The sequence below is a fragment of the Salminus brasiliensis genome, chromosome 13, assembly GCF_030463535.1.
Source record: "Salminus brasiliensis chromosome 13, fSalBra1.hap2, whole genome shotgun sequence".
NCBI lineage: Eukaryota > Metazoa > Chordata > Actinopteri > Characiformes > Bryconidae > Salminus > Salminus brasiliensis.
Window position 1 is genome coordinate 27674862 of NC_132890.1, and position 23505 is coordinate 27698366.

General features: G+C 40.1%; 2 protein-coding genes across 10 annotated transcripts in view; both read right to left on the reverse strand.

Annotated features, from left to right (window-relative positions):
* Positions 1-938: 938 nt before the first annotated feature.
* On the reverse strand, positions 939-6144 carry LOC140575214 (galectin-4-like). Its single transcript, XM_072695431.1, has 16 exons — positions 6100-6144; positions 5881-5969; positions 4242-4446; positions 3834-3947; positions 3667-3696; positions 3547-3582; positions 3412-3441; positions 3294-3320; positions 3174-3209; positions 3059-3085; positions 3007-3009; positions 2902-2937; positions 2420-2449; positions 2068-2156; positions 1204-1369; positions 939-1082 (listed from the first exon to the last, which is right to left on the reverse strand). Exons 1-16 carry the CDS (start codon positions 6142-6144, stop codon positions 939-941), a joined length of 1107 nt encoding a protein of 368 aa, XP_072551532.1.
* A 2280-nt stretch (positions 6145-8424) lies between these two features.
* LOC140575472 (ryanodine receptor 1-like) overlaps positions 8425-23505 on the reverse strand; it is a 93513-nt gene continuing 78432 nt past the window's right edge. For 5 of the 9 annotated variants that reach the window (XM_072695819.1, XM_072695817.1, XM_072695816.1 and 2 more), the window contains 22 exons: positions 22702-22790; positions 22481-22609; positions 22250-22354; positions 19568-19597; positions 17331-17360; positions 16977-17058; positions 15550-16862; positions 15152-15237; positions 14835-15006; positions 14600-14686; positions 14222-14494; positions 13937-14067; positions 13719-13761; positions 13363-13496; positions 12642-12702; positions 12412-12558; positions 12148-12282; positions 11849-12005; positions 11098-11162; positions 10875-10975; positions 10726-10777; positions 8425-10610 (listed from right to left, as the gene is read on the reverse strand). In XM_072695819.1, coding sequence (XP_072551920.1) covers positions 10515-10610; positions 10726-10777; positions 10875-10975; positions 11098-11162; positions 11849-12005; positions 12148-12282; positions 12412-12558; positions 12642-12702; positions 13363-13496; positions 13719-13761; positions 13937-14067; positions 14222-14494; positions 14600-14686; positions 14835-15006; positions 15152-15237; positions 15550-16862; positions 16977-17058; positions 17331-17360; positions 19568-19597; positions 22250-22354; positions 22481-22609; positions 22702-22790 — 3518 coding nt within the window. In that variant the 3' untranslated portion in view covers positions 8425-10514. The remainder of the gene's footprint in view (positions 10611-10725; positions 10778-10874; positions 10976-11097; positions 11163-11848; positions 12006-12147; positions 12283-12411; positions 12559-12641; positions 12703-13362; positions 13497-13718; positions 13762-13936; positions 14068-14221; positions 14495-14599; positions 14687-14834; positions 15007-15151; positions 15238-15549; positions 16863-16976; positions 17059-17330; positions 17361-19567; positions 19598-22249; positions 22355-22480; positions 22610-22701; positions 22791-23505) is intronic. The other 4 variants (XM_072695824.1, XM_072695821.1, XM_072695820.1 and 1 more) reach the window with 2 other exon arrangements.

Here is a 23505-nt window from a genome sequence, read left to right on the forward strand (position 1 = left end):
AAAATATGACAACAAAACTCATTTTATCTTAATTTTAACAATACTGAGAGATGACAATATAACTAAACACATAAAACTGAAGATTTGTTTGGTTTGGGGTTTTTTTACATTTGTAAAATGTACATTTAATGTAAAAAAAAAAAACAACAACTACTACTTTTATTTAAATGCTTTAGATTAGAAAACGTTATTTTATTATTATTATTATTATTATTAATAATAATAATAATAATAATAATAAATTATTAATAATATGTTTTAATTATTTAGACTTCATAATTATTTGACCCCATTACGCATCATTTTACCCCATTTTGTACCCAATTTGGAAGGCCAACTACCCAGTCCCCATTCATTTGTACTAGTAGGTCGAGGACTAACACATGTAAAGCCAGCCACTACCTCTTTGTGAACTGCCACCGATGCAGCATTGCTAGGCAGCCAGTGCGCTCGGAGGACATCACCAGCTCTGATTCAGCTCCAAAATATTATACTGTGTAATGCGGGGAGGAAATGCCATCAACCCACCCCTGAGAGAGCGAGGCCAATTGTGCTCTCTCTGACACCAGCTGCTCAGGGCAAGCAACATGGCCCAGGTATACAAACCAGTGCTGATTGGATCCTAGTGGTAGCCCACATAGCAGTCCACTGGACCACTCTGAGCCCCCTATCTAATAATGTTCATGTAGTTAATATGACAGATAAACAGCATATTAAGGCTTTGAAAAGGGTGTTATATATATATATATATATATATATATATATATATATATATAATATTTTTTTCATTTTTCTTTCATTATGGATGAACCGTTAGAATAGAAAGACTACACAAAGAACTAGTTGTAAACAAAGAAGAAACAGTTAAGATGTTCTTAACATTTGTTTATTTGTAGCTAAACAGCAACCAAGAAAGCTGTTACTGCTGAGAATCAGGTTCAGAAGTGAATGTATGACAGCTGGACGTCTCCTTCCACTTCTAGCATGGTGATCTGAGTGTAGGGCGAGCGGTGATAGAAAGTACACAAGTGTTGCCCATTAGCAAACACCTTAAATTTCTCTTCACCGCAGCGAATGGAGATCTGTGCAGAGGGAGAAAAAGAGAGAGAGACTGATTATTGACTTATCAATGTTAACTAAAGCAATAAAAAAATATCACATTAATAGATACTAGCAATTATACCCATTTAAATAAACCCTCACCTCAAAGTACTGTCCCTCCATAAAGGGGTTGAAGTCACAGTCTCTCTCCTCATCACCCCAACAACCACCGATTAAGCTGTTTCTGACGATAATGCCCTCACTTATTCGAGGGTTAATGTGGAAGGCAATGTCTCGTGAGCCACCCACCACAAAGTTGATGCAAAACCTACAACAGCACACAAAGATACACACAACCTCCTATCACCCTGTTCTTTAACGGCCAGGACCACATGATGGGTCATTCTCAGCACTGCAGAGACACTGACTGCTGTGTCTGATCACACACACTAACACACCACTATCATGTCAGTATTACTGCAGTGCTGAGAATGAGCCACCACCCAAATAATACATACATATCGGGTTGCATGATATTGAGAAAAAAAAGGACAGTGCATTATTGAAATTTTCACCAGATTTCACCAGAAGTTCAACGAGAATTTGATTATCCAACATGTCATAATATTAATTATGCAGTAAAATAGAGTAAAATAAATTATACTGAGCAGATATAAATTTCCTCTGGTAGAAGTCATGGAAAATGAAATCAGTGCAACTTTTTCTTTTATATGAAGTATTTCCATTATATGTATTTTCATTTGTGCTGTTTTTTCATATATAAAATTAAGTAACATTGGATAGTACACTTTAGATGCTCTGTAGATAGTTGACATATCATAAACTTAACCCTTACCCTGGTCCTAATCCTAGGTCTAACACCGCTGAGGAGTTTGTTAACAATTTTTCTTTAGATAATCTTTCAGGGGCTAAAGTGTACTATCCATGTACTAACCCTAAACTTTTAACCTATTCTTCCAGAGTAAATACAAGAAAATGTGTGTAAACACACATACACACACATACCTGTTAGCTCCATAAGGCACCATGCCTCTAATTATAATGGTCCTCTTGAATGTCATACCTCCAGGGATCATGTCTGAATAGGGAACACCCTGAACACACATAATCTAAGTATTAACAATAGCCGAAATTTGGTTGGATATTGTTGCTAAGAAACCGTGAGCTTTATTTGATACTTTCCGATAACTTTTTGCTATTTCTGTTCGGCCTTTGAGCGAGATTACTCTGGGCTGACACAGTGCTACAGAAATAGACGCTCCCTTTACTGTTACATATTCCTGCTTCAGGGACAAGACAGCGGTATATTCATAGAAGAAAATGAAAGAAAAAATAACACATTTGTTTTCCTACTTACAGGGTTGAACAAAGGCTGTAATCCCATTACCTGAGGACAGAAATAAATAAATAATTAACGATGTGAAAATAGGAGAGGCCTTGGAGAGGCCTTCTCCACTGGGTCAAAATACACTTTATTATATTACTATAACAGAACAGGCTTTGTCTTCACTGTGGACTGATGTTTTGACTGTAAAAAATATTACTACACTATGACAGCCATATGGCTTTTTTAAATATCACATCACAGATTCAGTACTTATAAATAATTTCTCTATCGATAAACAAAGGCATGGATCGACTTTTACCTCTGAACAGTCCTATCTAACATATTATCCAAGGGCTTTGCTATGGAGGACTACAGATTTGAATCCAAGCAGCAGTAATCACTAAAAGGTATAGATATTGGCAACAAATTGCCATTTGTTGCAGTTGCAAACTTTAATTAAGTTAGGCTAGACTGTTTTGATGATTACACATCCGAAATGCATTTAAACTTACTGGCAGATCACCACCCGGAAAGCCCATGCCTCCTCCCTTAAAAACATAAAATAAAGGATATTAACATCATTATCATCAAACAAAGATGTGAAAAACACAATACACACCCTTACACAGCACACAAAGAACCCAAAAAGTCAGATTATTTCTCACTCACCCCCATTCCAGGTCCTGGATAACCTCCCTAAAGGACATTTACACAAAACAAATTAGGAATATAAACCTGATTCAATTGTAAGCCAACACATACAAACAGAATCCACATCTCTCACCCCCATGCCACCCATTCCACCTCCTGGATATCCTCCCTGCAATCATAAATGTATAAAATATTAGAGAAATAAACACATTAATGTAAAAATGAAGGTATGCATAAAAATAAACATACACACCCCCATTCCACCACCAGGATAATATCCCTGTTGGAAATAAGCAGCAATTGAATATAAAGGATATAGCACTGTATAATATACAATCATTTTCTGGGGTCAGTTTAAGGGAAAGACTCACCCCGCCCATTCCACCACCGGGATATCCACCCTACAGAGGATCAATCAGTTAGTTGTAGCATGTATTCCACAGGCAGGCAGTGCTTAGCATGAAGGTAACACAAGCAAGTACAGGATTTGTTGTTTGGTCACTCACCCCCATGCCACCTCCTATTCCACCTGGGAAGCCTCCCTGTTGGAGTTTGAAAGAAAGTCCATTCTCATGATTGTCGGCGCTTTAATGTCTAAGAGCCAAAAACCATACTAATGTACTTACCCCCATACCTCCCATTCCTCCCTGCATACCCTGAAACAAGAGGAGACCTTTAACTCTCTTAGTCCTGCTAAGCATGTGCTGAATTACATTCACTTCACATTATTACTATATTAACAAGACCAGGATCTTCAACAACAAGTTCCATTCAAAGCATTCAAATCTCTCACCCCGATGATGTTGATGGTATCAATGGCCACGTCTCCTCCGATCTGCAGGAAACATACCCTTTCCAGAGGCATTCTATGCTGGAACAGGTAGAAATCTTTCCCATTTACGTTCACCTGCAAAGCCATGAAAGTACATGTTCATGCAATTCTGTGTGCTCCATCAGCCTCAGATGTCAGAGGTGTATGTGTATGACTGTACTGTTTACATTTACTCAGTATTACACAAAGTATGCAGAGAATGGAGACAGAGAGATGGACCACAGTCTGTAATGATAGAACTACAAAGTGCTTCTATATGAGAAGTGGAGCTGATAAAATGGACACTTCAAGGCAGTCTTAATGAGTGATTCTCATGACTTTGAAAGGTGGAAAAGCAGTGCTTATCAAGTTCCACATACACACACACACCTGATAGCCTTCAGAGTTGACGACGATGATCAGCTCAAAATGCTTTCCTTTGTGGAAGGGCATGTGTTTGACTTTCTCTTCCCCTTCCCATGAACCGTTCTGGAAAGTATTGAAGATCACTTTGTCCCAAAGGTCAAAACGAGGGTTTAAGTGAAAAGCGATATCACATCCATCAAATTCGGCGCACTGCAGATTCACATTAAACCTTCGGAGGGCAGCACAGAGGGAGAAAAAACGACTTACTACTAGCAAACACGAGCAATTTAATTTTCTGCAGATACAGCTCATCATGATCATGAATAGAAAAGTACTAATTTCTAGCAAACAACAGAGTTTATGAACAAGCTGACACTGGTGATTTGGCACTCCTCTCAAAGACGCATGATGTTTTGATGACGATGTATACTTGTGCAATAGGCCTTACAATGATCGGACTGAATGGAAGCGAGATAAATACAGTACAGTTACAGTTATGGGCTGCTGATAACTGTGACTTATGAGGCTTGAATGAATGTAAGCTTAGTGGTTTCTTCTGGACATGTTTTAGTGGCACCAGCGGCCTGCACTCTATGAGATATGAAAAACAAACTGGAACACCTTAAAGTACACACAGCGATTAGACCCACTTTTGTTTGAAAAGTCATTTACAGTATTTGTGAACATTTAATGGAAACCATGACTGTCAAGACATGGGAGTCTCATTATGGTGTACGTGGCCAGTACTAGTCAGTATATTGGCTTTGTAAACCGAGCAGAATACTTTATATTTTTATATATTCAGTTTGGTCATAATGAAAGTCCATCACACTCAAAGGAAAACATACGAATGCTACTTTGGACTAAGCTAAGCTGGTCAACCTAGCTTTACCAGCCGTCTTATAAGCATGAGGTATGTTGTTTTTGCCATAATGACCAGTATTTGAACCACCTTGACCATCAAGTCAAGTCAAGTCAAGTCAAGTGGGTTTATTGTCATTTCAACTACATACAGAGTACACAGTGAAACGAAACAACGTTCCTCCAGGACCAAAGGCCAGCTTAGAACATCTGAAAGCAGCTGGATTTGTCAGCAGACATAGACTATATAGACAAAAGTATTTGGACACCTACACATTAGACCTGCAGGAGTTGTTATGATATCCCGTTCTAAATCCATAGGCATTTTTATGTACAACAATCGTAATGGATTTTTAATAATGAACATTTCTATTAAACATGAGTTCTATTAAATCCATATGTTGATAATACTGGATATGTACATTATTTTAAGACATAACATTTGTTATGGGTTCCTCTTTATTATAGAATTTCAACATTGATCATTGATTTTTATTACAGTAATGATCTACTGTGTGTTATATACTGTGTTATATAATAAGTATATAATTAGTACATTTAACCTTTATATGCTGTATTATTATCAGTTACAGCTTCTTCCACCAGTGCTAATCTTTCTATCAGTCAGCCCAACGCCCAATGTAATGTACTAGACTGCTGCTACTTTTAAAGGATTTAGATTAGTCCATTTAACACTTTCAGAACATAACCAAACACATAAGTGAAATATGAAGCATATTTCAAAATAGCACAAAGTAAACAGTGGTGAGATATCATCTGCCTCCCTTTTGAGATCACCCACCTGTTAATGTGATGGTGGATCTTTCCCTGAATGTAGACCGACATTCCTGCTCTAAGACCCCCACTGATAGGACCAACATATGGGATGTCCTAAAGAACACACACACACACACACACAACCACACATGCACAACCACACACACACCTTATAGATGTTCTGTAGCTAGTATAATAATTCCTTTGTAAAATAAATCCTGAAACTAGGTTAGACTGTACTCACTGGATTGTAGATAGGCTGATAGCCTGGTGGGGCTAAGAAGGCCATGCTGGCTGGATGGTGTCTGTTTCTGCAGACGAGGGGCAGGCTGGAGAAGGGCAGTAAGATGAACAGGAGCAGAACAGGGGCAAAGTCAGTAAGCTACTCTTATATTCAGGCCTAAAGGGAGGGGTGCTGCCAGACCTACGCCGATAGACTCAGTGTTTGCTCTGCCCCTGTTATCAGCAATTACCGTGCCAACACCAGGAGTGGTCCAGGCCAAGAAAGAACAGCAACTAGGTAAGCAGGTGTGTGTGTGTTTGTGTGTGTTTTGCAAGGGTGTGTCTGTGAAATTAAGGTAACACTTTCAGAGTCATGTACGGTGTTTGGAAATACATGTTCATATTGTGAGAAATCAAAGTGCTTTCGATTGTCAGAGGAGAAGGCACAGCATGAATGAGGCAACATGGTCAGTTGGAAAATGAAGATGCTGACTGCAAATGCTTGACAGAGGAGACAGCCATCTCTGTGTTTTTGTATTTACTTGTACTCAATAAATATCACAGAATTCTGTTGTTTCCAAGTACATTCAAGTGCTTATCCACAGAAACTTACAGATGAATGTAGGTGTTAGGAGTTATTTTCAAGTGATCAGATTAGATTTGTGTGTTGGGACATCACAAACCTATCTGCATAGTTTGATGTGCTAACAACACAGGCGCTAACGAGAATAGTGTCATTGTCATTGTCTGTTGCATTGTGAGTGACGCAAAAGAAGCTTTGAAATCAGAGTGGAATGGATCTGTACAAATCCGATTGTAATCACATTTCAAACCACCTCCAAACATGATGATTTGCAAAAAACAAAAAAACAGATTTCATGTATTTTTGGTTGTCCAGACTATCAAACATCAGTCTGAATGCAATCTAGATATGCTAAAAATCTGACACATGGACTGGTAGTCTGAACATACCCATTATTGGTTGCCCCACACTACTCTACCTCTTCACCACAGGCAAGGTTGTGTTGTTATCCACAACTCTACACCAGCTAATTGAACTTTGCAGGTTTCCAGTTACAGTAGCCTATTAGCTGCCGCACAGTCTATTACCCCCCTCCAACCCATTCTTCAATGGAAAGAGATCTACTGACCAGATGTTATTTGAGTGGGGGACCATTCTCAATACAGCTGTGACACCAGTCTGGGTAGCGACATGTTAGCAAGTGTTGCAGTGGTATGACTGTATCAAGCACATGGTGTTTCTTGGCTTTTTAAACTTTGTATACTTACTGGCCACTTAATTAGAACCTCCTTCATGGTTGGAAAGTAATGGTGAACAAAGTGGACCTATACAGTATGTGTTTCCGATAAAATTAATGTAGGCCTAAGTATAATACTTGCAACACTGTATGCATTTAGCCTTCTGGGTTTGTGTAGTTTTCACATATTGAGTAAATGTGACTGATAACTGACAAAGAGTGTGGTTTATTTACACATTGTGAGGGCACATATTTTTTATGGAGATCTGGAGTCAGTCTGCTGAGTGCCCTGTTTCTTTTTTTAAAGATATGTCATTAATGAACGTCGTTTCAGCTGATAGGCATCTCCAAAGTGTTTTACAACCTTTAATGATTGATGTGCTAGCATGACTCACTGCACTCCCTGGATGAGTGATGAGTAATTTGGTTCCCAAGCTTAGACTTTGACCACAGAGCTGCACAGTTAGTAGTGTGCTGCAGCTGAAATGACTTGAATATTGTGTAAGATGTTTAGTCTGCACTCCCCTTTCATTTGTTTACTGTTTTTTCCCCTTAAGCCCCTTTCAGACATGCACAGTAACCCAGAACTTTTCTGGATAACCTTTTGCCTGGCTTGGAGGAGCTCTATGTACAGTATGAACGCAAACGTTCGAGTCATTTGTACCGGATGTTACCCGGACTTTATCCTTCAAAATGTCAGGACCGGATTCATATGTGAAAACGACTCCATATGCAGGTTTGGACTCCCCCTATCACATGGGAGGGGGCCTTTCTATTCTCAGATTCTGTATACTATGGTATGAAAATAAATGGTTATTATACAGTGTACATGAGTTTAAAACCAGTTATAAAATAAAATGCAACCGGTAAGAGACCCTCACCAATTTCTTACCATTTTCAGAGTTTTGAAAACCAAACAGTCAATTAATTAAAGGGGATAAAGGTGATATTTTTAGTTATCATACAGTAAATCTCACACTGTTGAAACTTTACTTTGAATTTTCTTAGCACAGAGACAAACTAGAGTAAAAAGAAGGGGCAGAGTCAGGCAATGCTATTTGTTAAAAAGACCAAGCATGAAACCAAAGTGTTCTTAAAATATTGAAATATTTATTAATTTATTTATTTATTTAAACAGGATTTTGGCAGATTTAAAGAAAAGCAACCTCTCTCCTGCCGCTTTCAGAGCAGTTCATACAGGCACACGGTTCTGGCACATAATCTCACACTCGCACCACAAGATGTGGAGCCTGCATGTGTTTGAGCGTGGTGTCACTTGGTGACTTCTTCTGAAGCAGAAATAGGAGAGATCTAACAATGCTTTAGTTTCTCTATTTGGGTAAAAAGTATGACGTGTGGACAAGGGTTGAAAGTAACAGACGTCTGCAGGCAAAAAAACACTAAAGCTACCTGGTTTATCTGGCTGCAAACTGAATGTAGCTCTCATTCTTTATCTTCTATTACTAATTTCTTTCCTTTCTCAAAAAAAGTACACAATACATATTCACTTAGAGCATCTGAATAATTCAAAGCAAAAAATAGATCATCTTTGTATTTATGTTGACAAAATAAGTTATTTCTTTCCATTCAGACCTTAATCTGTATCTAGGGTGCTTCTTACAGTGAGTCTTACACTGTTAAGCATAAAGGTGCTTCTCGAAGTGGTTCTAAGAGTGATGCCAAAGAGAAACAACTTTTGGTTTCATAAAGAAGTTTGTAAAGTTGTTGATAATAGAGATGTGTGAGTGTGAATTTCACCAATTTAAAGGTTCTTCACAGCTCTAACAGATCCCTACATGACATAACAGAGATGTCTGAGTGCGATGACTCACTTGTACAGTATCATGATCCTTTATGAAACCAGAAGTGGTTCTTCTATAGCATCACTCAAAGAAGCAGACAGAGAGAATGGCCTCAAATGCTATATTTCCATATTTTCATACATTCATGTGTTGCAATCCACAGAAATAAATAAATTTGTCATGGTCACGACAAGTATGTGAGGTGGATGATTTAAGGGGGCCTGTGACTGACAGGGGCCCTAAAAATGCATTAATTGGCAGAATTGGTGGGTTGTGGGGCCCAGTGTAATATCTTTCTATGGGGCCCAAAATCCCTGGCAGCGCAACTGGTCACAGCAAGTGGAAGTTGCCGGCTAACAGTGTTTCTGTAAAACGTAAAGAAACACGGAAAAGTTCTGATTTCTCTGCACTTTACAGAGGAGTAGCAGAAACACTGTGTAAGTGTGTATGGGGAGAAGGGGCTTGGAAACAGTGTCTCATCCTAAGACTTTGGAGTGCAGTAAGGTTTGTTGAACATAAGTACAAAGCACTGGTTTAAAGCACATGTCTTACCACCAACAATTAAAAAAGAGAGTTAATAGTTTCTATGAAATCGTCTCAAGAAAGAAACAGAGTGAGAAAGGCCTCTAGAGTTTCTTTCTGTTCTCCCGAGAAGTGTGTTTACTTTACAAACTGTCATGTAGTCGCACAGGACAACAGCCTGGCTTAAAATGACTTGCAGGTCACAGAGCAGGAGTTTAGCAGTGATATGGCTCTGGTTCTGTGGCTCTGGCACGTGTAACGTCTATATACACATAAATAAATACAGACACAAAACTTACATACATTACAATAAAGTCTCAAATACTCATTCACGTACTGGGTCTAATAAAAAAGATCAATACTGACCCTCAATAAAGCAGTATCATCATACTTCTCATTATTGTAGATGATTCAGTATTAGGCACTGTGATGTTTTATAAGATCCATACCAACACATAGACAGGACTGAGAGAAGGAGGGCTTGAGGGGTCATTTTGTCCTGCACATATTCACCACAGTAAAATAAAGGCTGTGTATACAATCAAATCGTCCTCCTTCTTCTCCCTCGCTCCACTTATTTATCTCTCTCTTACACACAAACACACATTGCATATTCATCTCAGTCACACTCTCACTCATTCACACTGGTAAATAAAAGGCTCTGGGTGTGAGTGTGTGCTCCAGTATGTGGAGTGTCTTTACTAAGGGTAAAGGTGAGGTGTTGTTTCTTTTTTTAGACGCCCTACGATGACATTAACCTCCTCCGTCACACCCTCACGCCCTCAAGCACACACACACACACACACACACACACACACACACACACACTAGGACATACTCTATGGCACTGAGAGCTAGCCGAGCTGATCTTCATATTGCTTCCTGAAACAGTCACCGGCTGGGAAGAAGTCCCAGCATCGCTCCTGGTACATCTTCCACACGTACGATTCCTATTGAGAGAAAGACAGAGAATGGAAGGATAAGCTACAGCTAACACAGCAAAAATAGGAGCATGTGTGTGTGTAGGGGGGTGGGTGAATGTGGAGTTAGTAGAAAACCACCAACCTGTCCAGTGTGCTCCGTTTCATCTTTATTGATTAAATACATCAGGAAGAACCTGTCAGGATAGGGCAGAAAAGAGATCAGGGTTGTTGCAAGAAAGCAATGAATTAAAAAAGCCTCACTAAAGGGGGACCCAGAACTGGTCCACTCACATGTAGTTGGCTAAATTGTGCTCTTCCAGTGTATGCGTCTCAAAACCATGCGGAGTCGTGTCGAAGTAGTCACTTCCGATTCCACAGATGAAGCACTTAGTCTGGTGAGACACAGAGAAAAGCAGGTAAATGAGTGTCAAGCTACAGAAAGTGAATCTACGAATGCAGGCTTTGTGCTGAATATGCATAGACTATAATGTGGTTGTATTCAGACAAGACATACCTCCATGTCCTCTCTGACCTGCTCCTGCTGATCTCTCAGCTCACCAAAGGCATCAATGATCAGACCTGCACACCACATAAACAGCGTCAATACAGGAATCCATACATACTGTACAATAACGAAGGAGAGGGCAATATGAAAATATTGAAAGGAAAGCCTTTCAAGGCTAAAGTAACGGCTACTTCAGGAGACTATGGAAGTAAAACTAAAAAAGCCAGGAGATGGTCCAACTGGTGGAATCTAAGCTGCCTGCACGGGGGAGGCTGGAGAACAGGTTAAACAAAGGAAGGAAGCTAACCCAGCTGAGTAGCTACCATCTTTTCAGCTAGCTAACCACACACCACACAGAGAGCACAGCAAAAGGCTTAAGACTTAAGACTCAATAAAGTATGCCAGGAGGGTTTGAACTGTGCCCTTGGTGTTTGTTTCTGGGCACAGGGCAGTGCCACCTATGCCACAAACTGTAGTTTAGTGCAGCATTTAATAAGAAATTGTACTCATTAAGTGTTTGATCATGAAAAATGGCCACACCACTCACTCCCTTGTCCACTGCCAAACTGTCATGGACAAACGGTTATGTTCCCCCCCCTCCCCCTTTGATTAAAAAACCCAGCGATAGGAATAATGTTTTTTTTATTTAGATAATAATACATTTATTCCACTGAATCCTACTTTAGAGTACTTTACTCAGCGTTCAGCGTACAACAGCCCTCTATCTACTGTATTTAAAGACAGAAGGGAAGCTCCTTACCCTGAATGATGGCCAGCAGGATGACAATGACGAAGAAGAAGAATGTGATGTCAAAGACCACACGATAGAGCTCGTACTCATCTCCGGCTGGATCCTCGATCTCGTCACCTATACCACCACCAGCTCTCACGCCCACATACATGTGGAATAGGTAGCACTGAGCAAGAGATGGAGAGTGAGAGAGAAATCAAGGGAGACAGAGAGAGAGAGAGAGAGAGAGAGAGAGAGAGTAAGCATCCAGTTGAACTCTTATCTTGCTCTTGTATAACTGTGCCATGGTAACGCATGGTAAGTCTTACAGTCATCATGTCATCACACTTCATATCCGGCTCATCCTCATCCTCACTCATATTGTAGAACTTGCGGAAGAAGTTGAAGGCCACCACAGTATAGAGGTACACCACTACAGCCAGCAAGCCCACTGTCATCACCAGCTACACCAGGAACAAACACAGAAACAAGGTATGAGGAGCTGCAAATTAGCCTGATAGTAAAGGCTTAGATTTATCGTTGTGAACTTAAAATTCATGGAAATTTTTGTTCTACTGCTCCACCAACTGCACCTGTTTGCCGTTGTGGGTGACGGAGGACAAGATGGTACGCAGCGTTTTCACGCCCATGGCAATGTCCAGCAGGTGGCAGGCAAAGAAGAAGTTGTTGTAGTGACCTAGCAGGGACATGACCATGTACCACACCAGATAGAGGAACGTCTAGAGGAGGATTTACAGGAGTGAGCATAAAGACACAAATTCAGCCAGGAACACAGTAACACATCAGCATAGTCAATACTCACATTGTCTGTGAACACAACTCCAAACTTCCAGATCTGGTACTTGATGTCAATAGAGGTCAGCCTAAAGACACAAGAAAAAAGCACAGTATTAACCTTAATAGAAGTATATTTCAGAGACCTTAATTAATGTGCTGTAATATCTGAAATAAACAATATAGACAAAAGTATTGGGACATCTGCTTATACATTGTTTCTTCTAAAATGAAGGGTATTAAAAAAAGTTTATCTTACAAGAGCGTTATTGGATGCACTATCATTCCAGAGAACACAATTCAATTGGTCCATAGCTTAATTCTGGGGGGCTTTATACCCCTCTTGCCCACACATGACATTAGGCATGGTGCCAATTTGCATCAGCAATGGTTGCCTATTTAAAAAGCTGAGTACATAACCACAAACATTTGGACATAAACCTTTTCTAATAATATCCAAATTTTCTTACATGTATTATATTTTCACATTTTGGCCACATAAGACTATTGAGATTTCTATCAATAGCAAATTCTATTCAGAAAGTTTGATTAGACCTTTGATGGTCTAACCACTACTAAGAACCAGAGTCCTTTTTACTAAGAACCAACAACAACAATGTGGTCTCTTTATTATGGGTTAATCCTGTCCTTCACACTCATGTTTCATCTTAACAAGTCCATGCTAATAAGGGCTCTCTCTGTGTATGTGTGTGTGTGTGTATGTATGTGTGTCTGTAGTTATTCTGTACCAGGTGAACATGGAAGTGTCAGGTTCAGGCTTCTTCTCATGTGTCATTTGACTGACATCCAGAGATGCCAAGTCCATTCCCAGTAGCTCAGCAATTCTCTCTCTACCATAGATATCTCCATACTTCTCAAGCACCTGTAGTCAGACACACCATACATATCCTCAAATTAACATAGACATTATTGTGTAAATGAATGTGTCATTAAGGTTTAGTGAATTATATTGTGTAACTGTAGTTCAATCGATCAAATACTCAGAAAGTGAAAGAAACTAACGGTTAGTAGTAGAAGTAGTAGAAGTAGTAGTGAAAGAATCTAATGGACATTAAAAGAGAACAAATACAGATATGACACCCACCTTTCTCTTTACAAACTTGTCCCAATAGTTGTTAGGGAAGGTTCTGTAATATAATAAGAATAAAATGATACAATATTAAATATCTCTGCACAATAACAGTTGGGAAAAATATATTTAGTACATTTAATTATACCCATTAATTACAATCAACAACTGTAACTATCCTACAATCTACCTATTATTCACAAAAGCATACAAAAGACTCAGAAGACTCTTACGGTGTATTGAGCACCAGTCTGTCCCACTGGCCTTTAATGTCATCGTCCTCTGGCTGTTCAGTTACATAGAGACCATCGAATTCCAGCTTACGTGCCAGTTCCTTCTCTCTTTTAAAGATGACCAATGGAACCTGTCCCCGACAGAGAATTTGCCAAATTCATTTATTTATTACATGTAATGAAATCTGCAAGAAGCAAGCTAGAGTTGGAGCTGATATATGTATTCATATAATCAGTCATTCTTTTAATTTGGGTCTTAGGGTAAGCATAATGTGACCGGCAGACCTTGAGACAGTTGTAGCCGATGATGCAGAGGAAGGAGATGATGGTGTGTAAAATGCCAAAGAAAGCAAGCGCAGGCTCCATATAGCCTGTGCTCTCTTCCAGGAAGTAATAAACAGGCCCTTCTTCATCATCCTCATCTCCGTTCTCTTCCATTCCAGAACCTTCTGCCTCACCGCCAGATCCCTCAAACAGTCCAGATCCCTCAAACAGTCCAGAACCCTCAAAGCCTCCAGAGCCTTCAAACTCCTCCTCGCCTGGAGGGCTACTGGACACCTAAAAGAAAGAACAGGGAAAGATAGGGTACCGAAGCAAAGCTAGAAATTATTCCCCAATTGGAAATATGTTTTTTTTTTGGTAATAAAGTCAATGATGTCTGACCTTATAAAAGAGCAGGATGAAGTTCAGAGCAAAGGCAATGAACAGAGCCAGGAAACGCAGGTTGTAGAAGTTGCGAGACAGGTAGTTCTACAGGGGAGTTAGAAAAGAACAGCCTTTATAAGATGCAGTTAATTACATCAATTAATAAGCAAGTAAAATGTGTGATTTCCTATCGAACCAACACTTTAACTGTTGGTTAACTGACCAAAAAGTATGACTCTACAAACACTCTTACCATAAACTTGATCCTCTGAATCTCCAGCTCATTCCAGAGCTCGAAGCCCTCCTCAGCAGCTGCTTTCCCTTTCTTAGCTTTGGCCTTTACTTTTTTCTCCTCCACTTCTTCCACCTTCTCTTCCTCTGGCCCAGCTTCGGCTTCCTTTTCGGATTTCTCTCCATTCTCAGCGCTGCCAGCAACACAATAGAAGTATATTTCAGAGACCTTAATTAATGTTTGGTCAAGTGACATACATGTGATTTGCTATTACAACTGTGTATTGCTTAGTATTTCCTCTAATTGCAGTAATCAGACATTTTGAGTCTAATACTCACTCTGACTTTTCTGGCTCTGGGGCAGGCTCTTCCTCGACTACTTCTGCTTCTACTGCTTCCCCCTCACCCTCAGCTCCTTCAGCCAGCTGAGAGAAACCAGAAGAAAAATAATCAGGATAACATGCAAAAATTAGGGCATTTTCACACTAGAGCTTTTTTCAGGAATTCATTTCAAGGGGACTCTGGTGTGGTCAACTGTAGGTCATGACTGCTCTGACTTAACGCTTGCGTGGCTAAAAACCTTCTCCTGAGAATGGCTCCTTGTTTGCAGCTGTTCCTGCACTAAGGAATGCCAGGGCTAAATTTTATTGTTTGCAAAGTAGCTGATTTACTTTTAAGGCAAATAATGTTTTGTTCCATATTAAACTATGAAGCAACTTTTTCTAATGATGGCCCACCAGTTTCCTCTTCAGCAGTGGGGTGCCTTCCGGTGTTGGGGGCTCTTCTGGCTCCGTCTCTCCCATATCTCCTAGACCTCCAGGGGTGTCTAATCCTGGCCTGCCTCCTCCCTCTCCTTCCCGTCCATCCTCATCTTCTTCTTCTCCTCCACCGGCTTCCTCTCCCTCTCCTGATCCTCCTGCTTCCTGGACCTTCCTGGCTCCTGGCTCAGGTGGCAGGTCACCGTGCACCTCATCCTGAGTTGGGTCGGGCATGTTAGTCAGGATTTCAGTTAGCGTCATCTTCTTAGCTCCCTCTACTAAGCCGCCTCCAAACAGAGTGTTCCAAATGAGCAAGAAAAAGCCTTTGCATACACTGTAGATGAAATGCAAAATGCCCATGAGAATGGTGAAAAAGAAGGTGGCCAGGCCTACGATCATTTCCTTGATGGTCATTTTCCGAAGTCTGCGATAGCGTCGCCGCAGGTTGCGGAAGGTGAACATGTTGAGGAAGTTCACCACGCTCTTGATGAAGTCTGCGAACGCTGAGCTGGACTCAGCCGGGGCCTCCTCTCCATTCCCTTCCTCGCCTTCTCCTCCTTCTGCATTTCCACCTTTCCCACTTTCCTCCTCTTCTTCCTCGTCCTCATCTCCATTTCCTTCTTCCTCCTGCTCTGAGATCTGCGAAGCGATGTTCATCTCAAAGATGGTGTCCTCGCAGAAGTTGACGAAAAGCTCCATCTTCTCAGACTCACCGCCCTCATTGACCACATCAAATATGAACTGTCTTTTAGATTCTCGGACCTGAGGCATCTCCCACTGGTTACGGTTGGCCTCACTGATCTCAAAGTAGATGCGCTCAATCCTTTTGCTGGCGCCCATGATCTCGATGCGGCCTAGGAAGGGGCGGAAGTAGTTCAGCACGCTTTCGGCCTGCTCCAAGAAGTTCTGCAAGCGCGTGTCGTGAGGTACGTGCTCAGAAAGGTTGGTGAGCAGCACAGCGATGTTGAAGCCAATGTCCTTAGCTGGCTCCTGGAAGCGATTGGCAAACTCTTCAAAGTTGATCATCTCGTTCTCGTCGGCCTCTGAGCAGGAGAGCAAAAACTGGATCTCAGAGGGAGAGTACTGCTTTTGGCTGTCCATAGCCTTGGAGAAGTCTTTTTTAGAGATCAGGCCACGTGGGTCTGTCACATAATCCATGAAGGCATCTGACGCCACAATGTCCTTCAGCTTCAGGAACATGTCGAAGAACTTGAGGATCATCTCCACGTTGCTGGACGACTCCACCAACATGTCTACCATCTGGCGAGCAATAGTGCCGTTCACTATGTTACCTGCGAACGAGGAGCACATTCGAACATAAACAGGGAGGCAATACCATGTTCTATACGATCATCACAAGAAGCTCAATTCGCTAAAGATGGAGAAAATTCTCATGTGCAACATACCCTCCAGTAGAGAGAGCAGCATTACGACCATATCTTTTTGGAGGTCCAGAAGTTCCTTCAGCAGACCAATCTGACTGGAATCCTGTGCATTTATATAAGTGGAATGACAAAACACTCAACAGATATTCCAACTCAACTCACCTTCTGAGAACACAAGGGTGTGTGAGTGTTAAACACATCACTATTGGTTATTAGGCAGCAGTAATTTCACATATGTCCCATCCTTCATGAGATGATTTGAACTGACTACTAAACTCCAGTGTACAGCATATTAAACGCACATTAACTTGTGAGTATAGGGCTTGTAGTATATTTGGTATATTTAGAGCAAAAGTCACCCTGCTGTCACCTTACCTCAGAGTGTGTTCTACTCCAGAAATGATCCTGGGTTTGCATTTATTAACAATAGATACAAAAAAGAGCATCACACATGGTAAACATCTACACTATAAGCTAAGACAAGTCAGGCGGAAGAGGATGGAGAAACTGACACACAGGTAGAAATGAATAGGCAGCTGAAAGAAGACAGTAGACTCTGTGGGTCAATGTAAAATTAGGTGTTAAAAGTATCTACCGCACGTATCACATCAATGAGTATAATGACAAGTCCTAATGACGTCTCATGCCAACATGACCTGAATGACTCAACCCTTAGAAGATACACGTCTTGGCAAACATAACAAAAGCATGCAGCATTTTTTAAATGGTTTTGTCTTTTGTTGACATGAAAAACAATAAAGAATTGCAGATTCCACACGAATGATGATTATAATTGTAAACTTCTAAGGGTTAACATAGTCAAAAATAGAGCATACTGTCGCTGTTATGCAAAAACATTGTACACCATGTGGACAAAATTATTGGGACACCTGCTCATTCCGTGCTTCTAATAAAAAATCAATGGTATTCAAAAAGAGTGTATCCTGCTTTTGTTGAAGTAACTCTCTACTGTCCAGGAAAGGCTTTCTACAAGATTTTGGAGCACTGCATTCAGCAAGTATTAGTGAGGTCACAATGTTGGATGATCACCACCCAACCTCATCTCACTCAACTCATCCCAAAAGTCCTGGATGGAGCACCATCATTCCAGAGAACATAGTTCCTCAGCTCAATGCTAGGAGGTTTATATCCCTCTAGCCCAATCCTGGCATTAGGCATGGTGTCAATAGGTTGCATGCATTCATTAGAAAGGGTGTCCACAAAGACATATAATGTTTGTCTCCTGCTGTAAAGTTTGCCAGAGAGATTGAGATAGATTTTTTGGAGAATTTGTTTTTGCATGCCAGTGACAATATGCTATCAAATTCTGTCATGTCATGATGTGACATAAAATGTCATTAGTCCTTAACTTGCATGCCAGCCTTGATGGTGTCCACTCTGCAGAGTGAATCCACAGAATACCTGTCCTCACGGATTACAGGCAGAACAAGGACACACGCATGGTCAACAGGCACATATTATTGCAGCACACTCTCAAAGTCCTGCAGCAGCTGACTGGAGGGTTAATGTTGGGTCTGAGGAATCTGTTCTTGTCTTTATGATATGGAGTGTCTGGAGAAGATCTACAGGAGCGATTTCCTTTGATAGATAAGCAAGACACCTCCCTTAGCTCCCATGACCAAGATCAGAGCAGCACTAACCCGACAGGAAATTGGGAGTAATGTGTGAGCTACACTCTTAAAAGTAATGGTGAAGGGTTATTTGAGCGATGCCACAGAAGGATCATGTTTGTTTTAAAAATAACCAGAAGAACATTTACTTGCACTGTGTTGGCATGAACCCAGCGATACAATACATATCACGATACAGAGATTCCGATTAAATTTATTATGATATGTAGCGGTTCTGGAAGCATATTGCAATTTTTAAAAAATAAAATTATGAGAAAATGGTCATAGTATAAAAAAGACACTCATCTGCATAAAGTCTGAGTAAACGAAAAGTGGGATCTAAAGACAGGGTACAACACTGCTATACTGTTTAAACATAGCACATAATGAACCACTGTAGCCACCAATCTTCGTATATAAATAATAATTGAAATTCAATACTGTGTTTTAGAGAATTGATACAATATTGCAAAACATAATATCGTAATACTTCGATATATCAATATTTTCTTACACCCCCAACATTCACATCCCTTTTTTGAAGCATAATCTCTTTTACAAAATGACTCTTAAAGGAACCAAAAGTGGTTCTTCCATGGCACTGCTTAAAGAACCCTTTATGGCACCTTTATTTTGAGGAGTGTAAGAGGTGGCGTCAGTTAAAGGAACGCAAATCCTTATTTGTTTACTACCTAAAACTGTAAAGCACAGAAACTGGATAGCACTGTCTGACGCTTTCTGTCGCCCTGCAGCTATAACGTCTCATTCAAATAGACTAGAGGTAAATGATTTCTGTCTTTTTGTGAAAAAATAACTAATAAAAATCCAAACTATGACAGTGCACTCCAGAAAATGTGCAACCTGAACTTCCCACAACACACAAGAAGTGTCTGTGGTAAGCGAGGTACGGTATAGGTGTGTGGTGGACGGCAGGTAAGTTTCTATGTAAGATAAGAGCAAATATGAAACGCAAATCCTTACGCCATTTCGGAGTCCTGGATCAGGGTGCATCTGGCAGGGTCACACATCAGAATAAAAATGTTATCCATCAACATTTTTAAATCATTTTTGTATTTATTTTATCTCTCCGTTGTGGACACAGTGATTTCCTCTAACAATGTTCCCATTTTAAGCACTTTTAAACCTTCCTAGTGTTACTGATGCTGATGTGCACACTAAGACACACACTAAAGTGACACTATATGAACAAATGTATTGAGACACCTGCTTATTCATTATTTCTTCTATTGTTCAGGAAAGGATTTGTACTAGATGTACTTGAATTGCTGTCAAATGCTGATTGCATTCAGCAACAAGAGCATTTAGTGAGTTCGGGATGTTGGAGGATCACCACCCCACCTCATCCCCAACTCCCTAACTCTTACCAAAAGTATTGGAAGGAGCACCACCATCATTTCAGAGAACACAGTTCTACTGCTTCCCAGGTCACAGCTGCTGGAGGCTTAATACCCTAATAGCCCATGCCTAGTCCTATTCTTAATAATCTCTACAGGGACTAGACAAGCCGTGTGTATGTGTGGCATTGCACATCTGTGTCAGCAATGGGTGCAACTTAAAATAGCTAAATGCATTCATTAGAAGGGGTGTCCATAAACATTTGGACATATAGTAAAGATGTGGTTGGAGGACATGCAGGAACAAATCACCCACATTTCCTTACACTACATTTCAAAGACAGAATCTCAAAATTCTACCTCTACAGCCAAATTAAATTCAAATACAGTCCTCGAACCACATGAGCTGGTAGTGTGTGTCTTTTAAAGTTGGGTAGGGAGTGGTTAACAGTGTGTTGAGGTAATGCAAAGCAGCCTGTACTGAATTTTATTACTGCTGTTTTTACTAGTTTGTAAATGTTGGTTTTGTATGTACTGGCCAGGACGATCTACTGTGTGATGAATTCCTATATTTTTCTGACTGAATTCATCACCTGTGTTTATCCAGAATGTGGGAGAGACTCTCCTCAGGAGAGAAATACAAAAATGCATTTGATTAAGCGGATGTGTACCAGGCTTTTTCATACAGAAGAGCAAAAACAGACAGCAGCACAGTAGATAGGATAAAAAAGAATAAGAGTTAATGGTGGTTTAGGTGTGTCAGTATCCAAATACTGTTAGTCAACCAGTTAGTCAACAAGCAATTTAAACATTCATGCCATTGCAATGCAAGCTGCATTACTGGGTTAAAAGAATGTAATTATATATGCATACTTTATTAAAAGGATCTATTATAAAAGATCGTAATATCACAAAAATTGGTTTCCAGCATGAAATTGTTACTTTAAATGTTACTTTAAATGTTACTGTTAAAATAAGTATGAATAAATCAACCAGTTATGTATCAGATTTGATCATTTTAAACCAAGAAATAAATAATTAAATAATTAAAATAAATATAAATAAATAAAGTAAATAAAGTAAGAGATTAAAATGGAAACAGTGTGATGAGCAATCCAAATAAATAAAAAAATAAAAATACAGACAAAGTAATTATTAAAATGATACTGCAGCGTCACTAACAAACCAAAATAGCTAAAGTTCCTCATCAGAACACTAAGAGACATGTTTGTAAGCATGCCTGGCATTGTCTACATGCAGCATTTCATTTATTTGCACAAAATGTCAGCGTACCAAAGCTCAAAAAGACATGCATTAAAAATGGACTGTCAAAACAGACAATTCTGTTTTCACCCATCTGCTGACAGGGAAACTGTTACCGTGTTTATAACGGTGTTTATACTTTGCTCACAGTCTTTCCAGAAGCTTCACAGAACACCTTGCATGCTTTTCAGTGTCCTTAAAACATTTAAGGGGCTACAAATGATGACACAGGACCATGGAGATGGACTATTCATTGTAATTAACTGCTTGTTTGCCAGCAAATTAAATATGCTATTATATTAAGGTCAAAGATCTGTGAGCAAATAAAACATTTCAACAACAAGTCATGAGAGTGACGGAATTAAACAACATGTGTGAACATGTGTGTTTGACTAATTCTTGTGTTCACACAGCAGGTAAAAGAGACCCCCAAACCAACCTTTTTTTGTCATATGGGAATCTGTGTGGCAGTGTCAACGGCAGAAAACACACTGAATCTGACATTTTAAGTTCGGATTTGGGCCACTTCCATATGCAGTATCGAAATCTGATACATATCTGATACGTAACAATGCGACTCAGTCTTAACTGCCGGATCGTAATTTGTGCGACTTTTACGTCATTCCAATGCCACATTTGCTGAGAACAAGGGAAAAGGGACGACAGCAGTGAAGTAGGTTTTCCGTGGCGGAATAGTGAGGTAACAGACCTCATAAATATTCAAGTTATGTCTCGTTCAAACATAATTAGAAGGCACGTATTGCAACAACCGCTTCATTTTTGAAGAAATGGCTGAACACGACCACAGGAGAGTGCTGCTGCAACGTCAAAGAAAAAGAAAAGACCTTAAAAACTAAAAAAAAAAAAAAAGGAAAATAACGTGCGTCAGTTTAGGAGCATAAACTATTCAGATAAATGTCAGATATAGGTCACATTAAAAAGATGTGCTAACAGCCTTAAAAAATTGGTCCGCTTCACCTGCTGTGTGAATGTAGCCTAAATGTGTGACCTTTCTGTGCGTGTTTGGTTAGGTCTGCACTCGCACCTGAGCCAGCTTCATCATCATATGTGCAAACACATGGAGGAAGCCCACCACAGCATCCCACAGTCTGCTGTGAGCCAGTGACTGCTGATTCCCAGTGCAAGGACCCTGAGGAACAAGACACACAGAGGGGCAAACAAATAAAAAAATAGAGGTGAAGAAAAACTGTAGGATGGGTAGATGTCAACCAGACTTGCAACTTAAAGACAGGATGTCTTAGGATAAAAGTCCCACCTGGATGTATTCTGTCAGGCTGTTAAAGACCTGCTTTGCAACGGTCATGGCCTTGGAGAAGTTCCTCTTGCCTGGTTCATCAATGATGTCTTTCCCAGAGTAATACCAGTAGAAGTCACTGATTGATTCCTTGCAAAGACAGAGAAGGAAGATTGAGAAGACAAGAAGGACAGAGAGAAACAGGTCAACACCTCTGTTACATGGGTAACATGTTGGTATACCTGCAGTCTCAGCAAGTAGTCCACAGTGCAGATGATAATGTTGATGGTTGTGGTGCTGCCAGTTTGCGTGCGCAGATAATTCTGGAAATCTAGAAGAACACAGGGATACTCAGGTCAATGAAGTCAAGTCAGACATACTGTTAACGAGCTGTACAATTAACATTACATGTCCAGACGTGTCCAGATCCCCATCTAATTAGTGAATTCAGCCGCTTAAGGTAAACTCAATGCTGACAGTGCAATAAGGTGTGATCCAAAACTACTCACACAGCATCAATACATGAACTCACTAATGCTATTGTGGCTGAATACAATCAAATCTAGTGTAAAGCCATCCAAGAAAAGCAGAGGTTGTTACAGCTGTTCATAATTCCTATTAATATCCTTAATTTTGGAAGAAACAATCAATGAGTGGATGTCAATGTCAAGCGTTTGGACATATAGACCCCATATATACACCTATATACATATTTACACCTGGTCACTTCATGTGTCTTGAGTGTCAGGATTATATGTATATATACTTAAAAATGCAAGTGTAAACACCACCCAAGACATTTTTAAAACAGACGCATTTGAGCCACACGTAAAGCATCCGTCTTACCAAGACACATTTGACAACCAAAACTCCCCCCAGTACAACCAAAACTCCAATAATAACTGCCACGCAATGAGCAGATTTGCATAGTCCATCCCACAGGGCAATCAGATTTCCAGAGACGTATTTGACTTCCAAGTGTAAATTCATGTGCTGAAATCTTATCATACATACAATTGAGATACTAGTCATATGAAGTGACCAGG

What these genes read in the sequence shown, in the direction of transcription:
- LOC140575214 (XM_072695431.1), bottom strand. Translation starts at nt 6,144, where the DNA reads ATGGCCTTCTTAGCCCCACCAGGCTATCAGCCTATCTACAATCCA. An exon ending in ATCAGCCTATCTACAATCCA is followed by an intron (nt 5,970 to 6,099) that starts GTGAGTACAGTC and finishes TGTGTTCTTTAG; the next exon opens with GACATCCCATATGTTGGTCC. An exon ending in TCAACTCTGAAGGCTATCAG is followed by an intron (nt 3,948 to 4,241) that starts GTGTGTGTGTGT and finishes ATGGCTTTGCAG; the next exon opens with GTGAACGTAAATGGGAAAGA.